The sequence below is a fragment of the Orbicella franksi genome, chromosome 8, assembly GCF_964199315.1.
Source record: "Orbicella franksi chromosome 8, jaOrbFran1.1, whole genome shotgun sequence".
NCBI classification, from domain to species: Eukaryota; Metazoa; Cnidaria; class Anthozoa; order Scleractinia; family Merulinidae; genus Orbicella; species Orbicella franksi.
The window spans coordinates 5,939,009-5,966,885 of record NC_138152.1 but is presented as its reverse complement, the minus strand read 5'-3'; the positions used below and the strand labels follow the sequence as shown (position 1 = coordinate 5,966,885).

General features: G+C 39.9%; 2 protein-coding genes and 1 pseudogene across 3 annotated transcripts in view; 2 read left to right on the top strand and 1 right to left on the bottom strand.

Moving 5' to 3' along the window:
• Positions 1 to 4,160, top strand: part of LOC145494418 (protein mono-ADP-ribosyltransferase PARP14-like) — a 74,884-nt pseudogene extending 70,724 nt beyond the window's left edge. Inside the window, exons 8-9 of the transcript XR_014050250.1 lie at positions 917 to 1,231; positions 2,031 to 4,160. The product of XR_014050250.1 is annotated as a protein mono-ADP-ribosyltransferase PARP14-like (transcript). The remainder of the gene's footprint in view (positions 1 to 916; positions 1,232 to 2,030) is intronic.
• A 3,252-nt stretch (positions 4,161 to 7,412) lies between these two features.
• LOC145494419 (uncharacterized) lies at positions 7,413 to 24,298 on the top strand. Its single transcript, XM_081473885.1, has 9 exons — positions 7,413 to 7,510; positions 10,208 to 10,264; positions 11,060 to 11,401; positions 12,727 to 12,960; positions 14,063 to 15,642; positions 16,050 to 16,223; positions 16,945 to 17,974; positions 19,040 to 19,354; positions 19,905 to 24,298. Exons 2-9 carry the CDS (start codon positions 10,234 to 10,236, stop codon positions 20,195 to 20,197), a joined length of 3,999 nt encoding a protein of 1,332 aa, XP_081330011.1. The 5' UTR covers positions 7,413 to 7,510; positions 10,208 to 10,233; the 3' UTR covers positions 20,198 to 24,298.
• LOC145494428 (uncharacterized) lies at positions 24,298 to 26,952 on the bottom strand. Its single transcript, XM_081473901.1, has one exon. The coding sequence runs from the start codon at positions 25,979 to 25,981 to the stop codon at positions 25,241 to 25,243; it is 741 nt and encodes a 246-aa protein (XP_081330027.1). The 5' UTR covers positions 25,982 to 26,952; the 3' UTR covers positions 24,298 to 25,240.
• Positions 26,953 to 27,877: the final 925 nt, after the last annotated feature.

The following is a 27,877-nucleotide window of genomic DNA, read 5'->3' as shown; positions in this document are numbered from 1 at the left end:
TCTTGTGGCCTTATTGCTTATTAGGTGCCTAACTGTTAAAAGTAAGAGTCGTTTTCGTTTTTTCAGAACTTTCTTGCGCGCCATAATAATATGTAAAACAACCTTAAAAAGGCAAGTCATGCTAAAGAGTTTTAGTTTACAATATACATTATACAGATCACAATTTCCAAAGCTTTTCCGATACCCTTTACCAATTTTAAAACAGTACGAAGACATGATTGATCATCGCAGTTACATACACAGCTTTCGTAGTTCTGAAATAAAAGCCTGAAAAAAAAAATAGGATTGAACGGGATTCGAGCCCATGAGCTTTGCGATACCAGTGCAGTGCTCTACCAACTGAGCTATCAAGCCAACTGGGAGCTGATCACGTGGTGAGTTCGTAATATACATGTACTCGTACGTGGTGAAGATATAAGTGAACATAGGAAAGGTCGTATATTTGAAACGGGGGGAGGGGTGGGGCGGAGAGGAAGAGATGAAGATATGATCGTGACGTAATGAAATCTAGCTTTTCATCCCCTTTCGATGATTTTCTTAACGCCTAGTACAAGTAATCCTATGAATGCAAGTGCGATTAGGAATTTACACAACTAGTGATATTTGGAAACTTCACCAGCCTTTAGGCAAGTGTAATGTGAAAGAATTTTCAAATATCACCAGTAATGTATATAAATCCTTGGTTCGAGCTTTCATACGATTAGTCATTTATTTTGTGATTGAGGAAATTACGAAAGCGCAAGCGTTAATTTGCACCGCGGTGCAAATTAAAAAATATATTTCAATTGGCCTGTTCTCAGCCAATCACAACGAGGATTTTCTCAACCATTTGATAACAGTTGAAACTACAATTGATGATTTTGAATCTGTTTCCATCTAGACTAAAGGTTAAGTTAGCAAACATTTCTGTCTTTAGGAATTCCTCTTCCCGAATATTGGGATCCAATGCCAAGCGCTAACATGACAGTGCACACAGTAGAACTCTCACCAAGTTCCCTTGAGTACCAAGCTGTCCTGTTCAGGTTCCAAGCTACCGTTTATGGAGTGACTATTCACAAAATAGAGAGAATACAGAATCCTCATCTTTACCAGTGTTACATGGTAAGAAAACAAAAGGTGGACAAGGACATTGGAAGGAATAGTGAACGGCAGTTGTTTCATGGAACCGACGCGAAAAATGTCAGCCATATCAACACTCAAGGATTTAATAGAAGCTTATGTGGGGCTCATGGTAAGTGTTTTTAATAACCTGTTGTTCTGGATGGGGGGAGGGGGTGAGTAACGAAAGTAACGTTTATGATGGAGCAAGTTTTTAGAGACAAATTTAAACCGTATTTAGAGACAAAAGGCCATCAAGGGAAAAACTGTAAAGAAAATGTTAGAATCTCTATTCACCCACGAACAATTGAGGGGCTTGTGCATGGAGAGCGTATTACAATTTGGAGCGAGGGAGGAAAACCAAACAACCCGGGGAAAAATGCTCAGAGTAATGCCGAGAAAAAAAAACAACAATGACAACCGCGTCTGAAACAACGAACACATTGGTGGAAGGCGAGCGCTCTCGCCATTGTGCAATCCATGATGCCCAAGTGAGAGATAGAAAAAGAGAAAACAAGGAAAGAATCCTTGCGTCCCTTAATAACTATTTGAAATATATTTATAATTCTTTAACGGGTTATTCAATTCTACGCTGTCTCCCCTAACAAAAAGAATTTGATGCCCTATGTCTAAATTATCTATCAGATGTCGACCTAAAGATACTGAGGCACGCAATCTGAGACAGAACTGACAATAGATTTTAAATAAGTCTCATCAGAGGAGTTCAAGTATGGGGACCTCCATCTTCTCTCCCTCTTTTGTTGTTGTTGTTGTTGTTGTTGTTGTTGTTGTTTTGTTCTTGAGCCATTATTTCAAGGTAGTGAATCACAGAAAACCCGCCATTTTGATCATAGTTGTTTTTATTCATTCTTTTTTAATGCTGTTATTTGTTGGAATCCATCCCTTGACTCGCACTTTGTGTTCCTTTGCAGGAACTAAGTATGGACGCGGTGTGTATTTTGCAAGAGACGCTCGATGCTCACTTAATTACGCAAGGGGAGGAGTCGGGGCCCGCCACATGTACCTTGCCCGGGTCCTGGTCGGGCAGTATTGTGTAGGCAATTCTTCAATGATGGTGCCTCCCCCAAAGAACGCATGGAGACCAGAGATTTTGTATGAATCAGCGGTCAATAATCAAGGAAACCCGTCTATTTTTGTTGTATTTTGCGACAATCAGTGCTACCCTGAATACCTTATAACTATGCAACAGTAGGCGAAATATTTCTTTGTCGATACTCTTCGTAAGAAATAATGTCCACGCATTATTACGCCACAGAATGTATCTGTAGACGTAAAATGTAATAGTTATTTCAAATATGCGCACTTTACCTTACTAGGACGAAAGAGGTTTAAATTTTATGGTGTATGGCTTGAGAACTTCACTGATTGAATAGGCCCTTTGAACGATCCAGTCACATGGTACAAAATCACACATACTGGGACGCAGGTTGCACAGTGGGACTTTTAAAACAAAGCACCTCGTACCAGTCCACCTTGACCTGCCTTTGTTTTGGAAGTCCCACTCAAAGCAACTTGCGTCCCAGCACGTGTGATTTTGTACCATGTGACCGGATCGTGCAAAGGGCCTATTTCACGTAGTAAACTAGCATCAGTACAGTTACGTTTCAAACTCAGGGTAGTTACAATTAAGTAGCGTTTAAGTGTTTAAACAACATTTACATGGTCCTGTGGTAATGATTTCTTTCATTAAGAAAGGTTTTGTTGCTTTTTTCTCAGGAAAGTCACCCAAAGGACTTTGTTCAACGAGGTTTAAATTTACGCGCCGTCCACACTACGCCTGAGGAATTTGAAAACGGAAGTTTCACTCTGAAAACGCATCACACGTTTTCCGTCTACACTACCACGGAGAGATTTGAAAACGCATCAATCACCGGTCATTTTGGATCTGTGTTTGAGGAAAGCACGGAGTGGGAAATCACATGATTATCGCCACGTCATCGTTTTCGAAAAGTTCCGTTTTCAAAATGTTTTCCATCCACACGAAAACGCAAAAGCCGGTGTTTTCAAATTCCTCCGGTTTGAAGAGCGTTTTCGAAAAGCTCCGTGTACGGTCTGGATTAGTGTGGGCTGTAGGCTTGACCGTAGAAATAAAGCTGCGTTTTCAAATTCCTCTAGTGTAGTGTGTGTGCGGGGGGGGGGGGGGGGGGGCTTAATAGATTGTCTTCATAAGTGTCACTTCAGCTCATGCAATGCTACCTTAAAGGACCCTAGTCGGCCTCCGCCATTTTCGATGCCATTTTCAATGCCATCGAAATTATTGACATTGCATGGTGAAACGTTGGGTCGCTGAAAGCATGTTTAATTATCTTTAGTAGTTTCACAGTGATTTCATTCGTTTCGATATGCAGTCGAACCCCTAAACGGCCACCCTCGGGGAAATGGACTGTGACCGCTTAAAAGTGGTTGGCCGCTTAATAGAGGTAGAAACAATAGAAAAACCATCATTGGGACTTCGATTGCTGGCCGCCTAATAGGGGTGGCCGTTTAATAGGTGGCCGCTTAATAGGGGTTCGACTGTATAAATCTAATAGCCAAACGCTCGTGCGTAAACTAAAACAAAGGTGTCGCCGACTTAGGCCCTTTAAACAGCATTAGATTTCAAATTGGATTAAGAAGTTAACTCTGTAAGTACATTAATTTATAGTATTTGATATAAAAAAAATCGGTACTTTTTGTTACGTTACAGTTCGATTCTATAACAATGCCAGATCACATGGCGAGATGGTGTTCGTGACAAACACGATATGTAAGTTTTATGTAATAGGTGAAGATTTTAGGTGTATAATGTTAATTGTGCAATCAACTGGCTATGTTTCTCAGTTTTGTTACAGTTATAAGAGTAAATATTTTACGAAATATGTAACAGAATTCCAGAAGCGACTCAAGACATTTTTTAGTGTGACAATAGTCTCATCTCAGATCCGGTGAGATCAAGGATTACATATATGTACAGCTTTTTGACCGTAAATAGCTACATCGATCTAGGAGAAAATAGACTTCCAACAAAATATTTTACTATCACGTCAGCAGAAAAGACAGACCTCTCTCTATTTATTTAGTATATGTTATCGTATGAACTCGAGTGCCAGTAAGGATTTACACTAGGAATATATGATATTTGAAATTCTCTCAAAATTGCACGAGCCTTAAGGCGAGTACAATCTGAAAGAATTTTTAAATACAACGAGTCGTGTAAATCCTTCATTGCTTGAGCTTTCATAGGTCTTCATACGATTACTCATTTATTTATTATCTGTCTGAGAAAATTACAAACGCGCGCGCGTGAATTTGCACTGCAGTACAAATGAAGAATTAACGATAAATCGGCCTGCTCTCGGCTGATCACGATTAAGTAATTTTCTCAGTCATATAATAATATCTTTATCATATGACTGAGAAAATTACATTAAAAGACATGATAATATCCTTGCGCTACTCTTCCTCAGAGCAAAAAAAAAAACAGAAGGATATGATTATAAAATAAGATCGTGTTTCCCTATTCCTTCGACTAAAAAAGGAAAACACCGCATAGACTGAAAAAGACGCTACAGATTCAGTGTCATGTTGGCTTGGAGAAGGGGAACCATGGCCGTTAAGATTCATATATTTTTGCTTTCTCGTGATGTGGGTCATTCCCGGTCACTTAAATTGTGATCTATTACTATTTTATGAGGATTACAATAATAATCATAATCAAATTGCTTAATAGAAACACGATTTTAAACCAATCAGCGCACGTATTTTCTATGAGCTATTTTCTCAAGTATGATATCGCACAAAGGGAATGCTTCATAGGGTTGCGCTGTCACTAAGGGCGGTAGCACTTAGCACCAGGAGCCATAATCGGGGACGGAGGCCGTAAGCGCGCGGCATTTCTAGCACCGGGGCTGTCCCTATGAAATGGGGCAATTTTTCTATTTTTAATGTTACGGGTGAACTTGCCTATTATGGTTGGCCGAATGTTGCAAAATTCTACAACGTGTTGTAATTTCACTCAAGAGATTTGTTTTCATTGGGTACTTACTTTGTTTCGCTCACACTTAAAGTGCTACTGTGACCAAAAGTCAATTCTACTTTTTCTTTGTATTTCAAAACTATATAACAAGCCTTCATTTCAAAAAGACACCTGTTTATTTTGACTGAAATTTTCCTACTTAATGTTCCACCATTACTAATTTTAAAATCTTGAGAGTGCTGGATCGAGGATAAGATGACGTCATACTCACTGGTTTAAAAATGCAATGCGTGTGCACGCGCCTTAATTAATATGCAGTCACGGGAGTTTCGAACATTCAGACTTTTAAACTCGTGTTTTGCACGTACAATAAGCTGCGTTTACACGCTGCAATTTTAAGCTAGTGAGTCTTTGACGTCATCTTATCCTCGATCCAACCCTCTGAGGTCCAATCAGTCAGTCTTGAATGTGAAATGGCGGACCGTGAAATCCTAAACGCACTCAAGGAAAACAGCCTTTGGATAAAATTCGAAGCTCAAGATTTTGGCAGTCAGGTGTCACACAAACACGCTTTTAAAATCTGAAGGAAAAAGGAAGTGAATTTTTAGATCGTAGTAGCACTTTAACAAAGTCAAAATGATCTGGTCGCACAAATGGGAAGTGAGCGTTACTTCAGTACCTCTGTTATGCTTTCTCTGATTTCACTTTCCGACTGGCCTGTTTCCAACTCAAAATAACCTTTCAGTAGGATCATATCGTAGGTAACTGCGCGCATAGTCAGCAACAAACCCACTTTCATCTTGATTTTCACGGGCAGTAATACCTCGTATTACTGCCTCTTTCCGGGAACTTTTCCAAACGTTGTATGTAAAGAAGGTATGTTAAATAGCTATGCATGATTGAAGTTGAATAAATGCTTATGTTGCAGAAGATAAATTTGGCAATTCAAGTCGAACAAATATTGTTGTTGAATCAAAATGGTGTTGGTGGAAGTTGAATGAAAATGCATTTTGTTGAATATAATAAAAGTAATAAAAGTAAAATAACAAAAATAATAAAAGTAAAGTATAGAAGTAGAAATATATCTTGTTGAAAATAAATATAAGTTGTTGAATATAGATGTGCACGTTGTTGAATTTTGCAACATTTGACCAACCATAACCTGTAGTTGATACAATTCTGACAGCACGCCGCGGCATTTAAAGAGCCGGTTCGCAGTCTTGTGACACCTCATCCACGTTCAGCGAATAATCAGCAGTGATCTTCGATGTCCCTTGATGTCGATTACCCGCCAAGTTGCAGACTGAAGCGAAGTAAAAGAAGCCCAAACAGGTCAGTTCCATGCAGTCTCACTTTGCCCGTCCGCCCAAATTGCGGCTCATTGTTCAGATTACGCTCTAGCTCGCGTAGTAGTCGTTTTCTTCCCAAGCGCGCAAGAGGAAAACGAAAACCTTGGGGGGCATATATAGGCTTTGGCCACGAAAGTGAAGAAATATTTCTTCCCTTCCATGCCACTTGCCCCGCCACCTTGCTATTTTTGTGTCACTTTCGCTCTCTGAGCCTTTGCGTGCCTCGTAAGCTATTCGTTTTGGGAAGGAACCGATATGATCGACTGCTAGGCGGGCAAATTTCGCTCAAAGCTTCTAGAATGACTGTAAAATATTCACGAAAGATGCACCACACTGAAGCTGAAAAACACAAGGAAAACATAGGGAAGACATAAGGAAGACATAAGGAAGACCAAAAAAAAAAAACCGGCATGCATATCGAAAGCATAACCTCACGTACGCACACATTTCGCCGCCATTTTCCACAATATCAGGTATATTTTAAAAACGCTCATTCAGTGCCCACTTTGTTGTTGTGTTACTCGCAGGAAGGTAATGTAGGTACTTTAAAAAAAAGGCAAATCTACAGACGCAAGCACAAGTAGAGTCCATTAGGGAAAAGTTGACAACCACCATGTTGTTACGTCAGGCTATTTTTTCGCGCATCGGACTAGTTTTCACATAACCTGAAGGCGTAAACGAGAAGAAGGAAGGTGAGACGAGAAAAAGAAAGTGAATGCAAACAGTTTTCCGCATTGCCTGCACCGATAGTTATTAACAAGAATGGATGTTTTGGTATCTGGGTTTTTTTTTGCCAGCGCTGTACGTGACTGTACATTTGGTTGTTTTGACTTGTTAAGCCATGCATAATAGACTTTGTTGCTGAAGCTTTTATTTTATCGTTTGTGTGGTTTAATTAGTGTGACTTATAAGGTCACATGATTATACGGAAATTATCCGCCAAAATATATTTAAGTAAAGTCAGGTCTTTTCCTGTTTCACTTTCCATTCCCTCCAGAAGTTGACAGTCAGTATCACCTCTTCTAGTGCTTGTAAAGAGAAGGGCCCGACTTACTGATCAGTTGTGAGCCAGCAGATGCAATAGAAGGTAGGAAGTCTGTCATATATACTGAAGATAGGCATTTTAAATAGTAGCTCAGAATTGGTCAAAATTTATAGCAATTAGATTAGAAATGAAGCGCTTTTTAACTTTGCTGGGTTGAGGTGTGCGCTTTGCAATATCTCGTTGATAGGTAAAATTTCAACTGAGAGCTGAGAAAATTTACCCGTTAACCCCCCTCCTCTCCGCCCCATCCCTCTTGACAAGGTGAAAACAACATTGAAAATTAACGTCTGAAAGTGTGACATGCCCCAGGTATCATGCTTGTCTTGAAAACTTTATTTCGGCTTGTACTCATGACTAGCGAAGCGCGCTAGTCACGTTATAACTCAGACAAACAAAACAGATTGGTGGAAGATTTGAAGCTTTCTTCTAGCGCGTAAGCTCGTGCTCCCAAAACACTTTTTGAAACGAAAATTTTCCCACAATTCCTCTCATTTCTCTCAGAACATAGCCTGCGAGCAGGCTCTTCTTCCCCTCTTCTTCCTCTCCTTCTTTCAGTTGCCACTCGGAGAGCTTGCTTGCAGCCTGCTCAAAACGATTATGTTGTCTGACTCTTTCGAGGCTCCAGTAATTTACATATTACTTTTGACTTCGCGCACTTCGTTATTTTCCTCTCCAACGTAAAACACTGTTGTACCATTAGAGCGCTATTACCATACTTAGGAATAAGCAAAGTAACGGGTGAATTGAAACTAGAAAACAAAACTCAGTTCGTGGAAATCAGCGCCTGTTCAAGTAATTTTAAAGTAATCCTTTTCATTCCCAAAAATACAAAACATTACAATTGTCTTTCTTGCGTGGAGCCCCCTGGGTTTACTGCGCGACTGACGTTCTGAAATCCTTGCTCGGAGTAAACTATAAGATTTTTGTTGATGAAACACCAAGTTCTCATTCTGAGAACTACGATAACACAACAAACAAATTTATGCCGCAGAGTGGGGAGAATTGATATTTCAAACTTGAGAAGCTGGGTTAACATAGTTGAATACAATGAGATTGATGTTTGTTTGAGCGCAAGTGATAGATCATTTCATGAAATGCAGTGCGTAGATGGTGTTATGTGAAATTTAATGCTACAAAATCGAAAAATATCTGACTGTATCTTGAAAGAACATTTAATAGCCGGTGTCCGGCGGCCGCGCTCCCGGAAAGAAAAATCGGAGACGCGCTTATGCATGTCTCTCCGATCAATTTTTATTGGGGGGAGGCGGCTGTCACACGGGCTAAACATTCATATTTCTGGAATTTTGCAAACACGGCAGTTTTATTTTTAGGTCTTCAAATGAACGCAGCTAAATTAGACTTCCTTGACAGCGCGCAGTTTCAGGTCTTCGACTTTCATTGGCTTCGTTTGGATGTTTGTGTTGACCCGTCATGGCCCTGTACCTTCAAACAATTCATCTCTTCGCTGACTGTTTTGATTTTCTAATACATGAAAGACCATAACAGTCACGTAGGCAACTTTAGCAGTTAAAATAACTTGAGTACTCGCGTAGGCCTGAAAACAAATTCAGGCCTCAACAGGATCAAATTCATAACGATACTGGGGCAGAGCTCTGCCAACTTAGCTAGCTTTCCACCCGACTGAGCATGGGAGCTGGTCATTTTGTGAGCTCGAGATCAGACACCCGCAGACGAAGTTATTCAAGTGATTATACGAAATATCATAGCTTGGAACCGGCAGATGTAAGACTTGTAAACTACGTGAAAGGCCATCGTAGTCAACACCGAAGACGCCACGGTAGTCTGTGAGACCGTGGCCTTTCAGGCTCCCGACAAAGAACGGGCTGTCTTTCTGTTTTTTTAGGTTTCAAGGCTTGCAAGCTACTTTCTCTTACATTTGCCTTACCATAACTTAAGGATTTAGACTGAAATGATACGAGTTACCTGGGGTTTTCTGTTAGCTACAAGTCGGTCAAATGTGTACCGTGGAAATCCACGATAGGGATATTATTTCCTTTTCCAATTTCTGATCAGTCAGTGTAAAATGCAGACTACGGACCAGGGGTAAAATGCAGACTAAGGGTAAGATGCGGACTGCAGACCAGGGGTAAAATGCCGACTGGGGTAAAATGCAGACTGTTTTGGAATTTGTAGCTGTTTCATTTTTATGTGTCCACTAAGCCTCACTTCCAAGCTGAATTTTAATACATTGAAAACGGTCGATTGTGAACGTTTTTGTTTTTCGTGCAATATTTGAGTGCGTTGTGATCTAGATCTCGATGTTATCGCTCACGCATTGCGTAATCCTTTCGGGCAAGGAGGTCACCATCCGCCCCCCCCCCCCCCCCCTATAGATTGACGCACTGGTGTATCGAGTTATGTAATGTCATGTAGAGGACGCGTGATAACGAAGCATGCACTCATGCATTCATGATTAAATTATGATCAATATAGAGCGGTTTTCATCATTTGAATGTCGACAAGTAATTGGTTTCGCACTTACTACGCCTTAGGATTGCCTTAAAAAACTTGCGCCACATTTTCACCCAATCAGAACTAACACCAGAATCAATCGTGAGTCGCTCGCTTACGTTTTCCCGCGCTTAGCTTCAACTATATGTAACTACTTCAAGTCTTGATTTGCTCGATAGATTTTCTTTGTTCTTTGTGATTGGCTAGAGTGATTACTTTGCTTTTGGTTTTACTACACTCAAACTAACCAGGTTTCTCCATTAAAAGATTTTCCTGGCTTTAAAGCATCGACTATGAGCAACAACGTTTTCATTATTTTGGGAGGTGAGTAAAATTGTTGGTCTTGTTATCTATTTTGGAATGTGTATTTGGCAATAGGCCATTTAAACTTGTCTGCTGAGCTAACTGGCCTATAAATGCAAGAGAGCCTGGAGATGGCCTCGCTTTGATACAAACCTATCTGCTTTCTTATTTAAATGCAAACTAGTTAGCGTTAGAACGACTTGATTTAAACAACAAAAGCAGCGAGGTCTGTATCAAAACAAGGTCACCTACAGCCTCGTTGCCATTCAAAGGCCAGGTGACTGAGCAGACTGGATTGATATTTACTTATCTCTTGAGGGTCTCCAGTCAAGAGAACATTGTTACAGAAACAATTATTTGTCTCTTAAATTGTTTTCCCGTTTACACTAAAACGCAAAAGAAATTCGCATTTAATAAGCAATCACTTTTTATGTGTGTCAGCAAGAGCCTTGTGCATCTCTCTTAATTATGTCCATCAAATGAAAATAACAAGATTATAAATGTAAAATAACGAAAATAAATGTAAGAAACACTAAACCTGTGGCCCTAAAGTATAATTTGGCACCAAAGAAGTTTAGTTCATAGAAAGCTACATTACGAATGACTAGTCCTGAAACATTTACCAGGCTAAAGCTTGAATGTTTCAAGTTTGCCGTTCGTGATCTGCCTCAAACTTTCTATATCTTATCCACCCTGTCTCCTCGGTTTATGGCTAACGGCATTTTCTCCAAGATGAAGGCAATTTCATGTATCAATCGTATAAATGAATGAAATGTCACGAGTCAAACAGTATTGAAGTTCACTTTTGATCCTCAGAGAACGACTGTAAAGTAGGAGAAGAAGAAGAAGAAGAAGAAGAAGAAGAAGAAGAGGAAGAGGAAGAGGAAGAGGAAGAGGAAACGGAAGAAGAAGAGGAAGAGGAAGAAGAAGAGGACAAGAAAGACGAAGAACAAAAGTATGATGATGGTGATGGTGCTGGAAAAAGAGGAAGACGGCAATCTAGATTTGAACCGAATCAATTACTCGTTTGCGGGCTGAGTACGTCAACGACCGAAGAGTGCGTGCTGAACTTCATTGAGGCAATGAGCGGTGAAGAGGTGACGGAGGTAAAGCTGAGAAACGACAAAGCCCTGATCACAATGGCCAATGACATAACGGGTAAGTCAAATTGGCCATATTCGTATTCTCGGTACTGGACTAGAACTAGCTTGCAATGGAGGCATTTATGCGGGGAAATATCATTAAAAAGAGATTAATGTCATTTGCATCTGAAAAGACTCCGTAAATTAGCCTCAGTAGCAGGCTAGTTCCAGTCCAATACCAAGAGTACCAATATCGTCTATCGTCTATTACGGTGTGACTTAACGTAATCATTGTTTGCTTTGCAAAGATGTTCACATGCAGTTTATTTTAGGGAGAGGTTAACTTATCTCTCCTGGACCGTTATTTCCCTAACAGTCAGTTTATTTCGTCCCGTTATATTTTAGTTCTATTAAGACTGGACTCATTTGCAGCAGTTCTTTAAATCATCAGGGAACTCGTAATAAAGGCTGGAAAAGAGTCCAAAGGTCTTGTACCTGTTCATGTGTCAGTCTCCGGGGGCACTTCCAGAAAAGTTGGGTGGGGATGTGCGACCCACTTCCCAAAACCCTTACCCTATTTATGACCAAAATCTGCGATTTTTTGCTACCCTATTTATGACCTGGCCAAAAACTAGATACCCTATTTATGACCGTTGTGGCTAAACATAAGTTATGAAGGGCTTTTGTTGATGGTGTTATTGATAACGATGAAAAAGTAGCTTCTTCTAAGAAACATACCCAATTCAAGACTAGAGTGCTAAAACCATACCCTATTTAAAAGCAAAATGACCAAAATCGATACCCTATTTATGACCAAAACAGCTAAAAAAAACTCTATCCCTTGGGGCCGCACATACCTATATAGCCCATATAAGGGAGTACCCCCCCCCCCTCCCCTCGCGGTGCCAGACGTTTGTCCACAGACAGTGCATTTGTTTTAAGTAGCCACTTCATCTTTCTTGAGTGCTACTTGGCCTACGTAAGACTTTTTGCTGCAAGGAGAATTGCAGTTAGATCAACACTGTTTGCTACTTTCTTAAGCCAACGTCATTGATTAATTTTGGCTAAAGTTTCATCCATGAAAACCTATTTGAAACGAGCACCATTTAAAACTCCATTGACATCTGGAAGCAGGAAACCCACGTCCAGACAAAAAGGTCGTAGTCAGTACGTATGACAATGTTTCTGTGTTCTTTCTCGTAACACTTCTGGATAAAGCATGTCATCACGCAAGGTGAACCCTTTTTGAGTGCAGCAACTTTCAATATTTTAGTAAATGAGGTTAATAAACAGTTATTGTAGTTTACTGTAAAATATCCTTAGTTTTCTTACGCAGAGGCGATGTGAATATTTCCACATATTTTTTATTTAAACCGTAATGATTATTGTTATATTTCTTAGACTTCAAAAGAATCAAGACCAAAGGCGAAAAAAGAAAATTAGATTCAGCTAAGGTTTCCATCAAACAAGTTCCAGCTTGTACGAGCATTCTTGTCAGCGGTCTTTCAGAAAACACTACCCATGATGCCATTGAACTACACTTTGAAAGTCAAAGAAACAGTGGGGGTCCTGTGGAAAGCGTGCAATTTGTACCTAAAAGTGGTAGAGCTGTGGTTGTGTTTCAAGACCCAGCAGGTTTGTAACTCGTTTGTAACTTCGGTTAATGGTGGGTCAGTGCCCCTCACTCTGTGACTCATAATGTTATAAGGCTATGGCAATGAAACTTGGAGGATTTAACACGGCTTCAAAAATATTTCTTTTAAGTCCAAAAAATGTGCTTTAAATAAAGTAGTCAAATACAATAAAGAAAGCTAGATTTACTTACAAAGGTATATGTTACTGAAAAAAAGTTTTTCCTATCAATTTGGTCCTAGATAAATCTTAGGAAAAGCCACCAAATTTACTACAACACTTCTGGAGTTAATAGCGTTAAAGTTAGTAAAGAGTATCCAAAAGCGCTCCTCCCTTCTCGGACTATGGCTTATATTGTCTTTTCAGTCCTAATTTTTTCAAATATTCTCTCTGCGATGATCATTCTTCACTTAAATCTGCAACCGCAGTTCATATATGAATTAATTCATATATACTTCACATCATTTCACTCCTCACGGGAAGATTTGAAATCAATTAATTGACCTTGCTCCCGATGTGTGGCTTCATAGCTCAGTTGGAAGAGCATCGGACCAGTATTCGCGGAGGTCACGGGTCCGAATCCCGTTGAAGCCCTGATTTTTTCAGGCTTCTTCTTTCCAATTGCTTAAAGAGGCTAGGTCACGCAATTTTAGGCAATTTCAGCACTGATCAAATAGTCATAGAATTAACTAAAGTGTCAAAATAACGGCTCAAAACTATAGAAGAACTCTAACAAAACACAGGAAAGCCAACAAGGGACATGGATGGACAAAAGTGGAGAGGATTAAAACGGATTGCATTTGGGTAAATTTGAAAAATGTCGGCCCACCTTTTTTAAAATTTATACCAGTTTATGTCAAAATGTCATTTACACAGCTGGGAAATCATTCTCAGTCGTTATGTGTCCGTGATTTTGCAAATGAAAGACTCTTGCTCTGCCAATTTGACGTTTAGAGCTCATAATTAACAAAATTAAACAAAATTACATAAAATAGCGTGACCTAGCCCCTTTAAATGGGAAAATTTACTGCGATGATCATTCTTCACTTTCATTCTCTCTTCGATTGGGTGCATGAACCAAAATTCCTTTTTTTTTCGTTCACAGATATGGAAAGAGTTTTAGCCAGACATGAAGAGAAACCACATGTCTTAAATCGAGCGCAACTGTCAATCAGAATTTACCACAAGTTTCTAGATTGTGAGGAAGGCGGTGTGCTTGGCGGTGGCGCCGATAAGGCACAAGTGAGTCAGCAGTCCGAAGCGAAAACACAGCAGCTACACATAGCTGTAGACCCGGATGTAATGGAATTCGTCACCACTTCAGTATTTCGCGATCAACTGAGCAATTCCCTGGCAGCAAAGAAGAGCGAAATTACCTGGAAACCGAACAACAAAATGGCTGTAATAGTGCACAAGGGTGAAGACAACAGTGATTCGTGGTCATCTGCATGCATTGATGAAGTACAAAACTACCTCGGCAACTTTGTAAAGCGCGACGTTCAAGTCAACAGGGATTTGTGGGAATCAGTGAAAGCACAGTTATCTAGTATTTGCGCCTGCCTGGGAGTTGATCCTCCGCTGGTCAAAACTATCGATGATGCATTTGCTGTCAGAATCGTTTCACTGAGCACAGATGTGGAAGATTACGAAAAGAAGTTGAGATCTAAATTGGAAGAGATATACCGGGCAGAAACTAGAAAAGCACAAAGAGAGGACGTTCCAAAAGAACGTTTGATTCTGCTGATGAAGTTCAAGTTTGTGGAGAAACTTCAAGAGAAGAGTAAGAAGCTGAAGATAAAGCCAGACATCGAAGGCGAAGAAATCTATTTTGAAGGTCCTGAGCGGCATCTTAAAGAAGCAACTGAGATGCTACAAAAGCAAATGTCAGGCATGGTTGAAAGGAAATTGACTCTGTCCAACAGCATCTTGAAAGCTTGTCATGGCTGGGAAAAAAGGCTAATGAAAGTGAAATGTGAGCTGCAAATCAATAATGTGGAAGCAGTGGTCGCCATTGGCAAAGACGCCAGGGTTGTGGGAACGTCAGCTGCGCATGCGGACAATGCCGAGAGGCTCGTGAAGAAGCTTTTGGAAAGCGAAAACATCAGGCAAGAACACTTTATATGCTCATCTCCGATTATCAGATGGTATCTCTCTGAGCGTCGCCAGGAAGACTTACTCTCCATTGAAGATCAACTGAAAGATTTTGAGGTGAAGATCGAGAAAGGAAAAGGCCAAGACGATTTTGACATTTCTGGAACCAAAGAAGGCTTGACCCGCGTGAGGGAAAAGCTTGACGCTCTAATAGAGGACACCGCGTCAGAGACATTTCACGTGGAACAGCCAGGCCTCTGGAAGTTCTTTGAAAGCGGAAAAGGAGATCTTCTTGTGAAATCAGTGGAAAAGGATCAAGACTGTGCGATACAAGTCCAGGAGAATTTTGGCCAAAGGACAGATGACTCGCGCAGCCAAGCAGAAGGTGGAGATTGTGCATCTTCTGAAAGTAACGACAACGACATCAATGATGACGATGACGAGGAAGAAGAGGAAGAAGAAGAAGAAGAAGAAGAGGAAAAAGAGGAAGAAGACCACGCAGGCAGCGGGTCTACTGCGTCCACCTTGATTACCTTGTTTACTGAAAGCCAGCAGAAAATATCATGGAGAACTGGATATATTGAGAAGGAGAAGGTGAGTGTTCAACAAATCTACTTACCGACTCGCCACTATCCGTCTACACGGAGCGTTCATTTATCTGTTTTTGTTAGTCGGCTATTTATAATTTTGTTATTTCAAGCTATCAACCAGGTTTTACTGCAGTTAAGAAAACCCGTACTTTCCAACTGTCTTTTATAATGTTGGTTTGCTATCACACCGTTTAACTCCACGGAAAACTGCTGAAAGTTAAGTTGATAAATGCCCCCGAATTGTTGCACCCTGCATTCCTTCAATTCGCTCATCTTTATTAGGTACAACACAATACACAAGCTGCTAGTTCTTTGCTCGTTTTCGTTTAAAAGTTACTACAGCGCACACTTCAATTCTATCCTTATTTAGTCCCTTATCATTTTAATCCAGAGTTTTAATTTGAACTACAGACTGATGTATTGGTGAGTTCGGTCGGAGCACCCTGTGAAGCCATTGGTAATGCTGGTGTTCCTTTAATGGCACCTCCAAACGTTGGAGACGTAACTGTCTGTCCTGGTTTTCCCTTGGTCGGTCACGTGATTCACACCAACTGTTGCAAATGGAACAATGGCAATGGGAAGGCGGTTAGTGTATGTTTTATGTTGCCTTAGGTGGCTATATGGTTAGATTGATAGGTTGTTGAAGCTTTAAAGCCATCGATGGGCCTTGAGAAGACGGTTTATAAAGACAGAAAACTATCAAAGATATGATTGCTAGCGAGAAGGAGCATAGATGGTAAAACCCCGGGAAGACGGAGAGAAATTAGAAACCCAGAACGACAAATTTTGTTTCAACATCCACCATCGTAGACGTACAGCTAGCATCTTTAAATAATTAAGGTGGAAAAATGTGTTTGAAATCCAGCAGGAAACATAAATTTATTTGCAACACACCTAAATTATGTTAAATTCTGTAGAATCAAAAGAAAGCAGAGAGTTCAAAAAATAAGTGAAAGCAAAGAACCCGAGCGCGAAAAAGTTAAAAAAAAGAATTATTATTACTGGAGTTGTACAATTCTCGTTATATTTATTTATTTATTTATTTATTTATTTATTTATTACGATTTACTCCAATACAATACGAATACATTATGAATAATTAAGATAACTAACTAAAAACAAACAAACAAACAAACAAAAGGCAGTGGAGAACGAGACAACCAAAAGCGCAATGGCACCATGTTAGGGATGTCCCCACTTATTAAAATTTAAAAATATATATACAAATATACAAATACAAATACAAGATGTTATATGGTCCACCTTTGATGTCCACATTAGCAAATTAATTTACTTTCTGTTTTAGACTCTCAGGGGCATTGTGCAGAAGTGTCTCCAAAAGGGTGAAGAGCTTGGAGCGAAGTCCATTGCATTTCCCGTCATAGGAACTGGAAACCTTGGCTTCCCGCGGGATGCAGCCTCGAGAATCATGTTAGAAGAAACGATCAGCTTTTGCGGAGCAAACCCTGGGTCTAACGTGCAGGATATTCGATTTGTTGTGTTCGAGCAAGATCAGACATTAACTGCTGCCTTCAAACGAGAGATTGCCAAATTGACAGCCAAGCACAAACTATTTCCTTTTCACACAAAGAGCGGTCTTCTCAATAGTATAAAACGTGGTCAAATGAACTTTTCTCGAAGGGTACCAGGTTTAAAGGGCCGTATGTATACTCAGGCTCTGCAAGGTGACGTGTACCAGGAGACAACTTATCAAGACCCATTTTCAGATGAGATAGATGCTTGCCAGCCAAGAAAGCGTCAAAGAAGGCAAACGAACCGCGTAAGTCAAGAGTACATTGTTCAAATTTGTGTTCTTGGCAAGAAGACAGCAGGCGTTGAAAAAGCCGTTGAATCTCTGAAGAAAGGTTTTTCTGAAGCTTGTGCAACACAGAACGTCACAAATGAGGTCATTAGTCAACTTTCTCATAAACAGGTTGACAGTCTGAGAAGAAAAGCCGAGGACCGTGACGTCAGACTTGAAGTCGAGGCAGATGCTAATTGCATTGTCGTACAGGGTCAACCGACTGAAGTGTCCGGCATAGTCGGGGAGATCTGGAAAAAGATTAGCGAAAGAATAAAGAAGACCCAGGAGGAAGAACAGGCGCAGCTGGTGTCAAGGAATATAGAATGGAGTTATGAAATACATGGTAGTAAAAAGGTTTTCGGTCGGAAAGCCAACGCCAAGATTGAGATGGCGAGCAGTAAAGATGAGCCCGGAGTACAAGTATCTTTACCTGGAGAGCAGTTTGTTATCGATTTGAAGGCAAAAACTGGCCGCGGACAACGAACCGGTGAACAAATTACACTGAAGAGGAAGGTGAAGGGAGCTGAAGAAGGTTAGTGACAGTTTATTACTGGAAATGACGTTGTTTAAAATGACAGCAGACATTACAAAAATGTGAAAAACGCACTGATACACTGCTAATATGGGATTTTATTACACAGCGAAGTTAGTTCAGAGGGCCAATAACTAAAATCAACCAATCAGATTGCTATGTTGCTGGTGTAATATTTTTCAGGTATTGGACTAGACACTGTCCTGAATGATCTTGTGGCCTTATTGCTTATTAGTTTCCTAACTGTTAATAGTAAGAGTCCATTTTTTTACAACTTTCTTTCCATAAAACATCCTTAAAAAGGCAAGTCATGCTAATGTTTAAATATGCATATCTACATCTGAACAATTTCCAAAACTTTTCCGACACTCTTTACGAACTTTGAAACAGTATGAAGACATGACTAATCATCGCAGTTATATACATAACTTAAGCAGTTCGAAAAAAAATCTTTCTGGTTTGAACGGGATTCGAGCCCATGACCTCTGCGATACCGGTGCAGTGCTCTACCAACTGAGCTATCAAGCCAACTGGGAGCTGGTCACATTGTGAGATCGTAATATACCTGTAGATGGTGAAGATACAAGTAAAAACATAACAAAGCTCATAAATTTCAACTGCGGAGAAAGATATGAAGACATGACATGATGAAATCTAGTTTTTCATCCTCTTTCGATGATTTTCTTTACGCCTAGTATAGGGTAATCGTATGAATGCGAGTGCAATCAGATCAGGAATTTATACAACTAGTGATATTTGAAAATTCTCCCAGAACGGTACTAGCCTAAACAATTTGAAAGAATTTTTAAATATCATAAGTAGTGCATTTCAATCCTTAACTGTTCAAGTTTTAATACGATTAGTCATTATCTTGTGATTGAGAAAATTAGGAAAGCGCGGGCGTTAATTTGCACTGCAGAGCAAATAAAAAATTAACCGTATAATTGGCCTGCTGACAGTCAATCACAACGAGGTAATAATGGTTGAAACTACAATTGATGGTTTTTTCTCTGTTTCCACGTAGACTAAAGGTTACGTTAGCAAACATTCAATTTCTGTCTTTAGGAATTCCTCTTCCCGAATACTGGGATCCAATGCCAAACGCTAATATGACGGTGCACAAAGTAGAACTCTTACCAAGTTCCTCTGAGTACCAAGCTGTCCTGTTCAGGTTCCAAGCTACCGCTGGTGCAGTGAATATTCATAAAATAGAACGAATTCAGAATCCCCATCTTTACAAGTGTTACACGGTAAGAAAACAGAAGATGGACAAAGACCTTGGAAGAAATAGTGAAAGACAGTTGTTTCATGGAACCGATTCTAAAAATGTCGACCACATCAACACTCAAGGATTTAACAGAAGCTTATGTGGGGCCAATGGTAAGTGGTTACACCATATTGCTATGGAAGGGAGTGTGAGCAACGATTTGCAATTTCTCTGATGTTGTACCTTATTAGGAGACAAAAGGCCACCAAGGGAAAAAAAATGTAAAGAAAAATGTTAGCATTTCTATTTACCCACGAACGGTTGAAGGGCTCGTGATAGTAAATGACTGAAGGGCAAATCCAAGAGAGATGATTTTGAGTTCGAAATAATGGAGAATTTGAAGTAACCGAATTAGCTGGGCCCACCTTTATTTATAGTTCTTGCCGCGTTATTCTGCGCAGTCTCCCCTTAAATAAAAAAAGAAGAAGAAGAATTAGCCTTCGGTCTAAATTATGAATCAGATGTAGACTTTTAAAAGATAACCACACTGAGACAGAACTGGAATTTCAAATAAGTGTCATCAGAAGCGCATCTTCTCTCTCTTCTCCCCCTCCTTCAAAAAAATATCCGCCCATTTTTATGATACTTTTTTTTTTTTCATTTTCAGTATACTGTTACTTGCTTGAATCCGTCTTGTGATTCTCGTTTTGTGTTCCTTTTCAGGAGTTCATTATGGACGCGGTGTGTATTTTGCCAGAGACGCTAAATACTCGCTTGGTTTTGCAGTGAACCGGGAGAGGAGGGCAGTAGCCGGGGGCCTCCGCTACATGTTCCTTGCCCGGGTCCTGGTCGGGCAGTATTGTGTAGGCAGATCCTCAATGATCGTGCCTCCCCCAAAGAACCCTTCAACACCAGAGATATTGTATGAATCGGTGGTCGATAATCAAGGAAACCCATCTATTTTTGTTGTATTTTGCGACAATCAGTGTTATCCAGAATACCTTATAACTTTGTAGTAGTAGCGAAATATTTCTTTGTCGATGCCCTTCATAGGAAATGATGTCTACACATGCATTGTTGCGCCACAGAATGTAATAGCTGACGCAAGATGTAATTGTTCTTTAATATGCAATAACTTTACACACAAAATGTAATAAGGAATTCTAAGTCAATATGTACTTACTACAGTGCTTATTAAGCGAGCAGGAGGTTTGTATGGGAGAATCTTGACCGAGGTTTTTTAGTACAGACCTCACTGCGTTCTGTCTGTACTCACGACTGAGGTCAAGATTTCCCCATACAGACCGGCCAAGCTCGATTATTAGGCTGATTTAGCAAGGGAACGGGAACGTCATTTGACGACGGCGCGCGCAGTACAAACACCCAAATATGGTCAAATTAGAGCAGAATCCAGGTTATTCCGCGCGCCCTACAGTCGTCATCTGACCATATTTGGGTTTTTGTACTGCGCGCGCCGTCGTCAAGTGACGTTCCCGTTCTCTTGCTAAATCAGCCTAATAAGATGTATATTACCTGACCAAACAAGACTTCGCTGAAAGTCGCTTAATGTAGCCAGTTCGTAATCGCCGCCATTTTTCCTACGAACTGGGATGAAAAATTTGGTGAGAACGAGGTCGAACTTACTGACAGATGTGTTTCCAGCTTTTGTAGCTTTTTCTATAATTTTATTCCTTTGTATTCTATCTTATTTTATTCTGTTGTATTTTGTCACTATTTTTTGGAGTTTTTAGGGTCTTTTATCATTTCTCCCGTTGAAGACTGTGGTAAAGACAGTCGAAAGCTTGTATTTTTAAATACTCTTAGCCGGAGAACGTTTTTTATTTTCACAATTAACATGTTCCTGGTATAATGACTTCTGTTAATCAGAAAGGGTTTGTCTCTTATCCCTTAGGAAAGTTACACAAACGAGTTTGTTCAACGTTATTTTTAACTTTTAACAGAATTTCTTTGTAACTTATTAGTGACGCGTCACCTTATACAATGCTGACTATGCAAGGATGACTGTAAGGCTGCTAAAAACAACAGTAGATTTAAAATTTGATCAAGAAGTTAACACTGTAAGTATATCAATTTTTAGTATAAATCTACTAGCGGTCTATCACAAACTCCGTTTCCTGATTGGCTACGCTTCTCATTATCTATTCCGTGGTAGATAGTGAATAGCTTAGCAGTGTGCACTTGCTAACAAAATGATGGCCGCTTCTTTGCGTTTTCGAGGTGTCTGCGAAGAGGATTTAGATAAAGTTTTGAACGGTTATTAGATTTATACTATAACAATTAGATTATTTGCTCTCGATTTCTATCGCGTGATAGTTGACTTGATCGGGCCTCTCCTTCGTCAACTATCACGCGATAGAAATCTCCAGCTCATAATCTAATTGTTTAATAGCATTTAATATGAAAAAATCGCTGCTTTTTGATATGTTACAATTAAGTTAATTACTTAACAACAACATCGGGGTACCTTAGATGCCAGTAAAAATTAACACTTTTATGACTATAGTCAAATCACTATATTTGGAACCTCTTTAAGGTGACTTCCTCTAGTAAGCGACCGCGACCACTTTTAGAGCTAAAATTTTGAACTTTTTTTAACCTCCCGTAAGCGAGCACTTGGAATCATAGGTGCAGCAACATTATCGCAGTAACATTATCGCATTCCTGGGTACAAGAGAAGGAAATATCTCAATGGGAGGTACCGAATTTTTCTCGAAATTTTTCTCGCGATATGGTCACGTAATACTGATCAGCGGATACCTTGTTTTGACAGGTGTCATTAGACCATAACATGGATGTCCAATATCAGATCAGAGTAGAACGCCACTAACTTAATATGTCTCTGTCAACCTATTAGTTGGAGTATGGCCGCCATCTTGCGCGACCCCGTCGTCGCTGTCGTCGTCGTCGTCGCTGTGTGTACGCGCCCACGAGCAATGCCGCTAGCAATTACATACGAGCCTTCGTGGGATACTAAAGATGTACTAGCCAACGCGCATAACAAACCAGGAGATTAGAATTTGAGCAGGGATTACGCCAAAAAGTAAGCAATTGGCAAGGAGGAGATGGACGCAGCCAGGTCACGTCCTTAGAATGGATCATCATTTGCATCTTCAAATCGCTCTCACATGGGTACCAGAAGGCAGAATTGTCTTCGAGAGCCGGGACCTATGACCGAAAAAAATTCAAGTATTTTGTCATGTCCGTAGTGCTAGCACCAGTAGTGCAGCTTTTAATTCGAATTAAGAGGATTAAAAAGTCTCGTTTAGAAAGAAAACATATTATCGCAATTTCGTAATGTGGGTTTCCGGTCACTCAAATTCTAATAGCATTTTATCAGGATCACAATTCCCTCTTCTGTTTTACATACATGTTTTGAAATTTCCAGGAAGATAATCTGGCTTTGAATCACGCTCTTTCTTAGAGATGATCAGATTGATTGTTTTTTAAGACCGTAGGATCCTGTTGCAAGGTCACGTCCAAGCGATACTAATTTTGCCGCGACAAAACAATGTGCTGTTCCCATGTTGAAACATCGCGTCCCTGCAAAATCTTGTTCCAGCGACATGTCGCATGAAGCTTGGTAACTTCTGTGGGAATTCCTTCCGACATTCTTATTGGAATCGACAGAGGAGAGATTACTAACTGAAACAAATTAGCAAATAACTGCAAACAGTTTTTGCTTTAAACTGAATGAAGCCGTGACAAATTAGCTCGGGTGTACTCCCTTCAGGCTATAGTCAATGTGCGGCCTCAGAGGGTATGGTTTTTAGCCGTTTTAGTCAGTTTGGGCCATTTTGGTCTCAAATAGGGTATGGTTTTCGCTCTCTATTATTGAATTCGGTACGTTTTTAACATCATTTTCGATAAGACCATCTACAAAAGCCCTTTAGAATGCCTTTAACATCAGTCTGAACTAGGGAACATATTACTGAGACAGGTCTGGAGCAAGGTATTAATTTAAGGGTCAGGTCTTAAATAGCGTAACAAATCTTTGGTTAGGTCACAAATAGGGTAGGGAAATTCTCAGATTTTGATCTTAAATAGGGTAAAGGTTTTGGGAAGCGAGCAGCACACCTCCACTCCATTTTTCTGGGAGTACCTCCCTCAGGAAAATTATCCAGATGCTCTCAACATCAAATGAGTGAGATAAAGGTGATATTGATATCACCGAAACTAATCGGTTCTAAGATAATCATTTAATTTTGTAGCACTTCAAAATGATTATCCTTCTGCGAAAGATGACTGGCTATTTCCGGGATTGACTGATATTCGTTTACCTCAAAAATGAGAGAGACATGTTGAAAGTCACAATGGTTTGAATTCCTTTTACATATGGTCTCTTAACCTCATTGTCTGATGCGGCTGCACTGCAGTCTGTAAAAGTATCCTTGTATTGAAACTTTGAACCCAAAAAAATAATTTTTATAGTATTTGGGAATGTTTCTACAGTGAAGCTATACCAGAACATCGTAAATTGACATTTGTACGACTTCTGTCAGCTGCTGAGATGATGGTCTCGAAAGCAGATCAGCATTGAATAAAATTTACGTTCATGCAAAAAAAGAAAGCTCTGAAAGATGGCGCGATAAACAGCTTTCTACAAAGTAATTAGAAGTTAAAGGTCTGCTGCACAATTAAAAACACATGTACCTCGACAAAATCCATTATTATCACTGATTACGGCTTAGAACAAGAGAAAGGTCTAAAGGTAGCAGCTTTACAACACAGGTTTCGTTGTTTCGCGCGAAAACAGAGTTTGGCCAGGCAGCTAAGCAGGCAACAGCACGGTCTTGAAGTCATCCAACCAAATCTTTAATATGGAATAATTTTTATAGTGGCATCAATTACGTGCAAGCTAGAACACTGATACCCTCTTACCACAATGACCTTGTTATCTACTCTCGATCGAGATTGCCCTTTCGGCGAATTTTTCAACTTCTTCGCATCGGCTACTCAGTTGTAGGAAAAATGATACCCTATTCTAGACCCAGACGCTCTGATTTATATACCCTATCCTAGAGTAAACTGCTTGAAAACCATACCCTTCACAGCGGCACATACCTATATAGCCCATATATGGTAGTGCCCCCCCCCCCCCCCGGTATTCACAATTTAACCATAGCTTAGAAGAAGCCACAAACTGCAAGCATTTCATTGGTGGCGATTCAGAACTTGCCGGTGGTCTTGTGAAGCTTTGTGATATCAAAGTTATTTCGACAATCTCCAGTTACTAGCATATTAGCAGACCTAGCCTGCGTTGCACCCGGACGTGTCATAAAATCCCCGATATAGGACTATACCGGTGGTTAATACTGTCTGCGACGCAGGCTATAGCAGACCTCGTAATTCTAATATTTCACCCTGTGCTATCCATTATTATGTAATTGCAGATTAAAAATCGTAAGCATTCGGGATATTTTGTTTCTTTCTTTTATTTATTCAGGGAGCCTAGTCGGATCAAATGCAGACTTACTGGTGCCAAGGCCACTTTTCGTTTAAATTCCAGCCGAGAGTGAGATGAACTCGCATTAAAATTAAAACCATTTGAGCTTTCAACGGCACTGTCGTATTTTATCTATTTTCTTCGTTCCCAGAGCCCACCAGAGTGAGTCTTTACCGCACTATGGGACGCATAAGGCCGTACAAAGTGAATTACAAGACATAGAGTGTACCGTAAAATTTTTGTATTGAATATCGTTTCAAGATGAATTTAATTGCTCTTTACGCAAACGTCTCTTTCCATTTCTCATCGCTTTTAACTTATGACAATTACCTGCCGCTTCTGCTACTATTAGCAGCTGTAGGTTATCTGTTTGTATCAGTAGGGTTAATGAGCCGTAGCCATTTTCGAAGCCATGGCGCGACTGACAATGTTTTCATTTCATACTCCACATAATACTTACACGAAGCTGTCCAAACAACAAAACACCTGTGGATGAAAAACATCCTTTGCTCCTTATCTAAACCTCTCGTCTTGGGATCCTCTGTTTTCTTAGTGTTGTTTGAACATGTGGTTATTTAGTGCATGAGTATGTTGACTATTTCTCTAACGGGATGACCATAATTCCACTCACAGTAAACACCTTTCCGTTTCTATAACTAGCCACAGTAAAATTGTCTTTATCTGCCTCCAGTAGCGCCTGACTAGCAACTTGTATTCCATGATCTCTAACCGCGCCAACGTAAACTACAGACACGATTTTACAGCGCTGTCTCGTCGCTTCTTTCATCGCCTCGACGCGCCGCTTCACAAGTTGGCACACGTTTTTGCCCAAGCGGTCACAAGCCTCGCGGTCGTACTCTGTGACATTCTCAAACTGTAGCTTCAGAGTTTCTTGAATAATGTCATGTATTGCAATGTTCTCCCTTTCAATAGGTCCAAGCACAGACGAGCATTTTCTTGAAGAAGAAGGGGAACTATCGAGGCTGTTCTGTGATCCAGTCGGTTTTAGCGAAGCCATCCACACGTCAGGATCTGGTGAAAGAGTTGTTGGTGAAGGTTGATTAAAGGCGGGTTGAGATGACCGCCTTACTTTTCCTCTTTCTTCTGAATTCGATTTCGAGTTGAAATGAAACGAAAATAATGACAATTTTCTTGTTCTTTTCCCTGGCTTGGGCGAGAATTTCGTTTCGGCTTTTTCTGGGAACGCCGTAAAAGACGAGTTTCCGTAAATGTTCGATGCACTGCTTGACCGAGACACTTCGTGACCAGAGGTGAAATGGAATGGATTTGAATTTTGCCGTTCCCTCGGAAACCACGATCCATTTGTTTCATCCATGACTAAGATTGATCGGTTGAGAAAACGCTGTAGAAATCTGCTAGGAATTACGTTTTACACTGTTTCGTAGACGTTTGACAGACGAAGAAGCTATCTTGGGACGTGAAGCCCTCTCTGTACTGGACGTGTATACTGAAAGACGCGGTCTTAATTTACAGATTTATCGCGGTTCAAATCGTCTCAATGTGCTTCCGGCAACAAAGTGTTGGACAATCACTGATCTTGAACTGATATCAACCAATCCTTCAATTCGCACGCATTGTGTAGCCAAAAGTAAACAAATGTTGCAAAAGGCGAAAAAGAAAAACTGTTAGCTTTGGATGATTAATACAGCCTGCCTGCATATGACCTGCTGACATACAGGTGAGTGTTGCAGGGGGCGTGAAAAGATGTTCGTAACCGTCTACTCTTTCAGTGAATTCCAACTGAGAAATTTGTCCCAATTACATCATGTGTTTCAGCATGTATTTGCAACGCAGCATTTCTACGGAATATAAATATCTATTCGTTCTGAGATAATCCTTCCGTCCGTGAAAATAAATAGGTTTTAATCCATCTTTGCAGACTGTCACGAGGTATTTTTTTGTGCGATATGCATTATCACAGATCCCAGCTGACAAATATTGCACATTTTAGTAAAGCATTAAAAATGCATATGTGCTTGTTATTTGCATACTCAATGGCTTGAGCAAACAATAGATTTTCTTGCCTCAATCCAGTCGAGGTGAGAACTAAATTAGATGTTAAATGCTTGAAGTGGAATTAATCCTTTCAGAACAAAAGGGTCGATTTAAAGATGACTTATGAAAGCATTTTATTCATTGATATATAAAGCTTTCTGTGTGCTGCATAGCTGTAGTGAGGGCGTGCGATATTTCATAGTTTCCACAGCATGCATGCAGCGATTAAAACAATGTACAGCTTTCGGAGCATTTGATACGTTTGATATCACAGATGAAGGCAAAAATTTGCTTATTTATATTTTGGTGTGATATGTAGTTACCATGCACATAAGCTAAGACTAATTGAAGCATTAACGCTTCACTTCAGAGATTTATGTACATTAGAGACTCTCTTGTTTGTTAGCTTTGTTTTAACGAAATAAACAGGGCATAAAAGGGAAGCAACCAGCCATGTTGCTTTTGTTTGTTTTTGTTTGAGACTTCAAATCAGAGAATTATCGGGAAACCTCAATCTTCAACAGTTTTTTAATTAGTTTAACTTCAATTCATATGGTATTGATTTTTCATCGTTGTATCTGGCAGTGGTTTAACAGAATTTGTACTTAACTAAATGAGTTTGAACGTAGAAATATTCTTAATGTTTTGCCCACCAAAGAAGCTAAGCAAAAACTCTGTAAAGAGATCACTCGGCACGTGAAAATAGAAATACAGACTGAACCAGCCCGTCATCTAAGCCGCACTCATGAGTTCAAGATAACCAATTAAGTGCGGAAAATTTTGAAATCGATCATGTTAGCCACAATTATATTATATATGTTGGACAGTCTGTAGAACAGCTCTTTTAAATTAACCTAGGCCAGCTTGCTGTAACCGCGACGTCGTGGCAATTAATTAACTTTTTCCTATTTCATATAGTGACAAAACTGACATTTTGGTGAAAGCGAACTGAAAGTCAATACAAGTATCAAGTTTTGGATGTCAGTGATACTCTGGTATCCTAATTCGACAATGAAAAAGTAAATATAAAGTAATTTCGGGTTTGCAAATCCTATTAATTTCAATAAAAATGCATTCCTCAGCGTATCACATCGTATTGAAATGTTTCAAAATTAATAGTAGAGAAGATAGGGTTAACATTTTAAAAGAAAAATAAACGCTATAACACGACGTTTCGGCTTAAATCTGCGTTTGATAATGGCGACAAGGTGACGCT

What these genes read in the sequence shown, in the direction of transcription:
- LOC145494419 (XM_081473885.1), top strand. Translation starts at nt 10,234, where the DNA reads ATGAGCAACAACGTTTTCATTATTTTGGGAG. An exon ending in AATGGCCAATGACATAACGG is followed by an intron (nt 11,402 to 12,726) that starts GTAAGTCAAATT and finishes TATATTTCTTAG; the next exon opens with ACTTCAAAAGAATCAAGACC. An exon ending in GGTGAAGGGAGCTGAAGAAG is followed by an intron (nt 17,975 to 19,039) that starts GTTAGTGACAGT and finishes TTCTGTCTTTAG; the next exon opens with GAATTCCTCTTCCCGAATAC.
- LOC145494428 (XM_081473901.1), bottom strand. Translation starts at nt 25,981, where the DNA reads ATGGATGAAACAAATGGATCGTGGTTTCCGAGGGAACGGCAAAATTCA.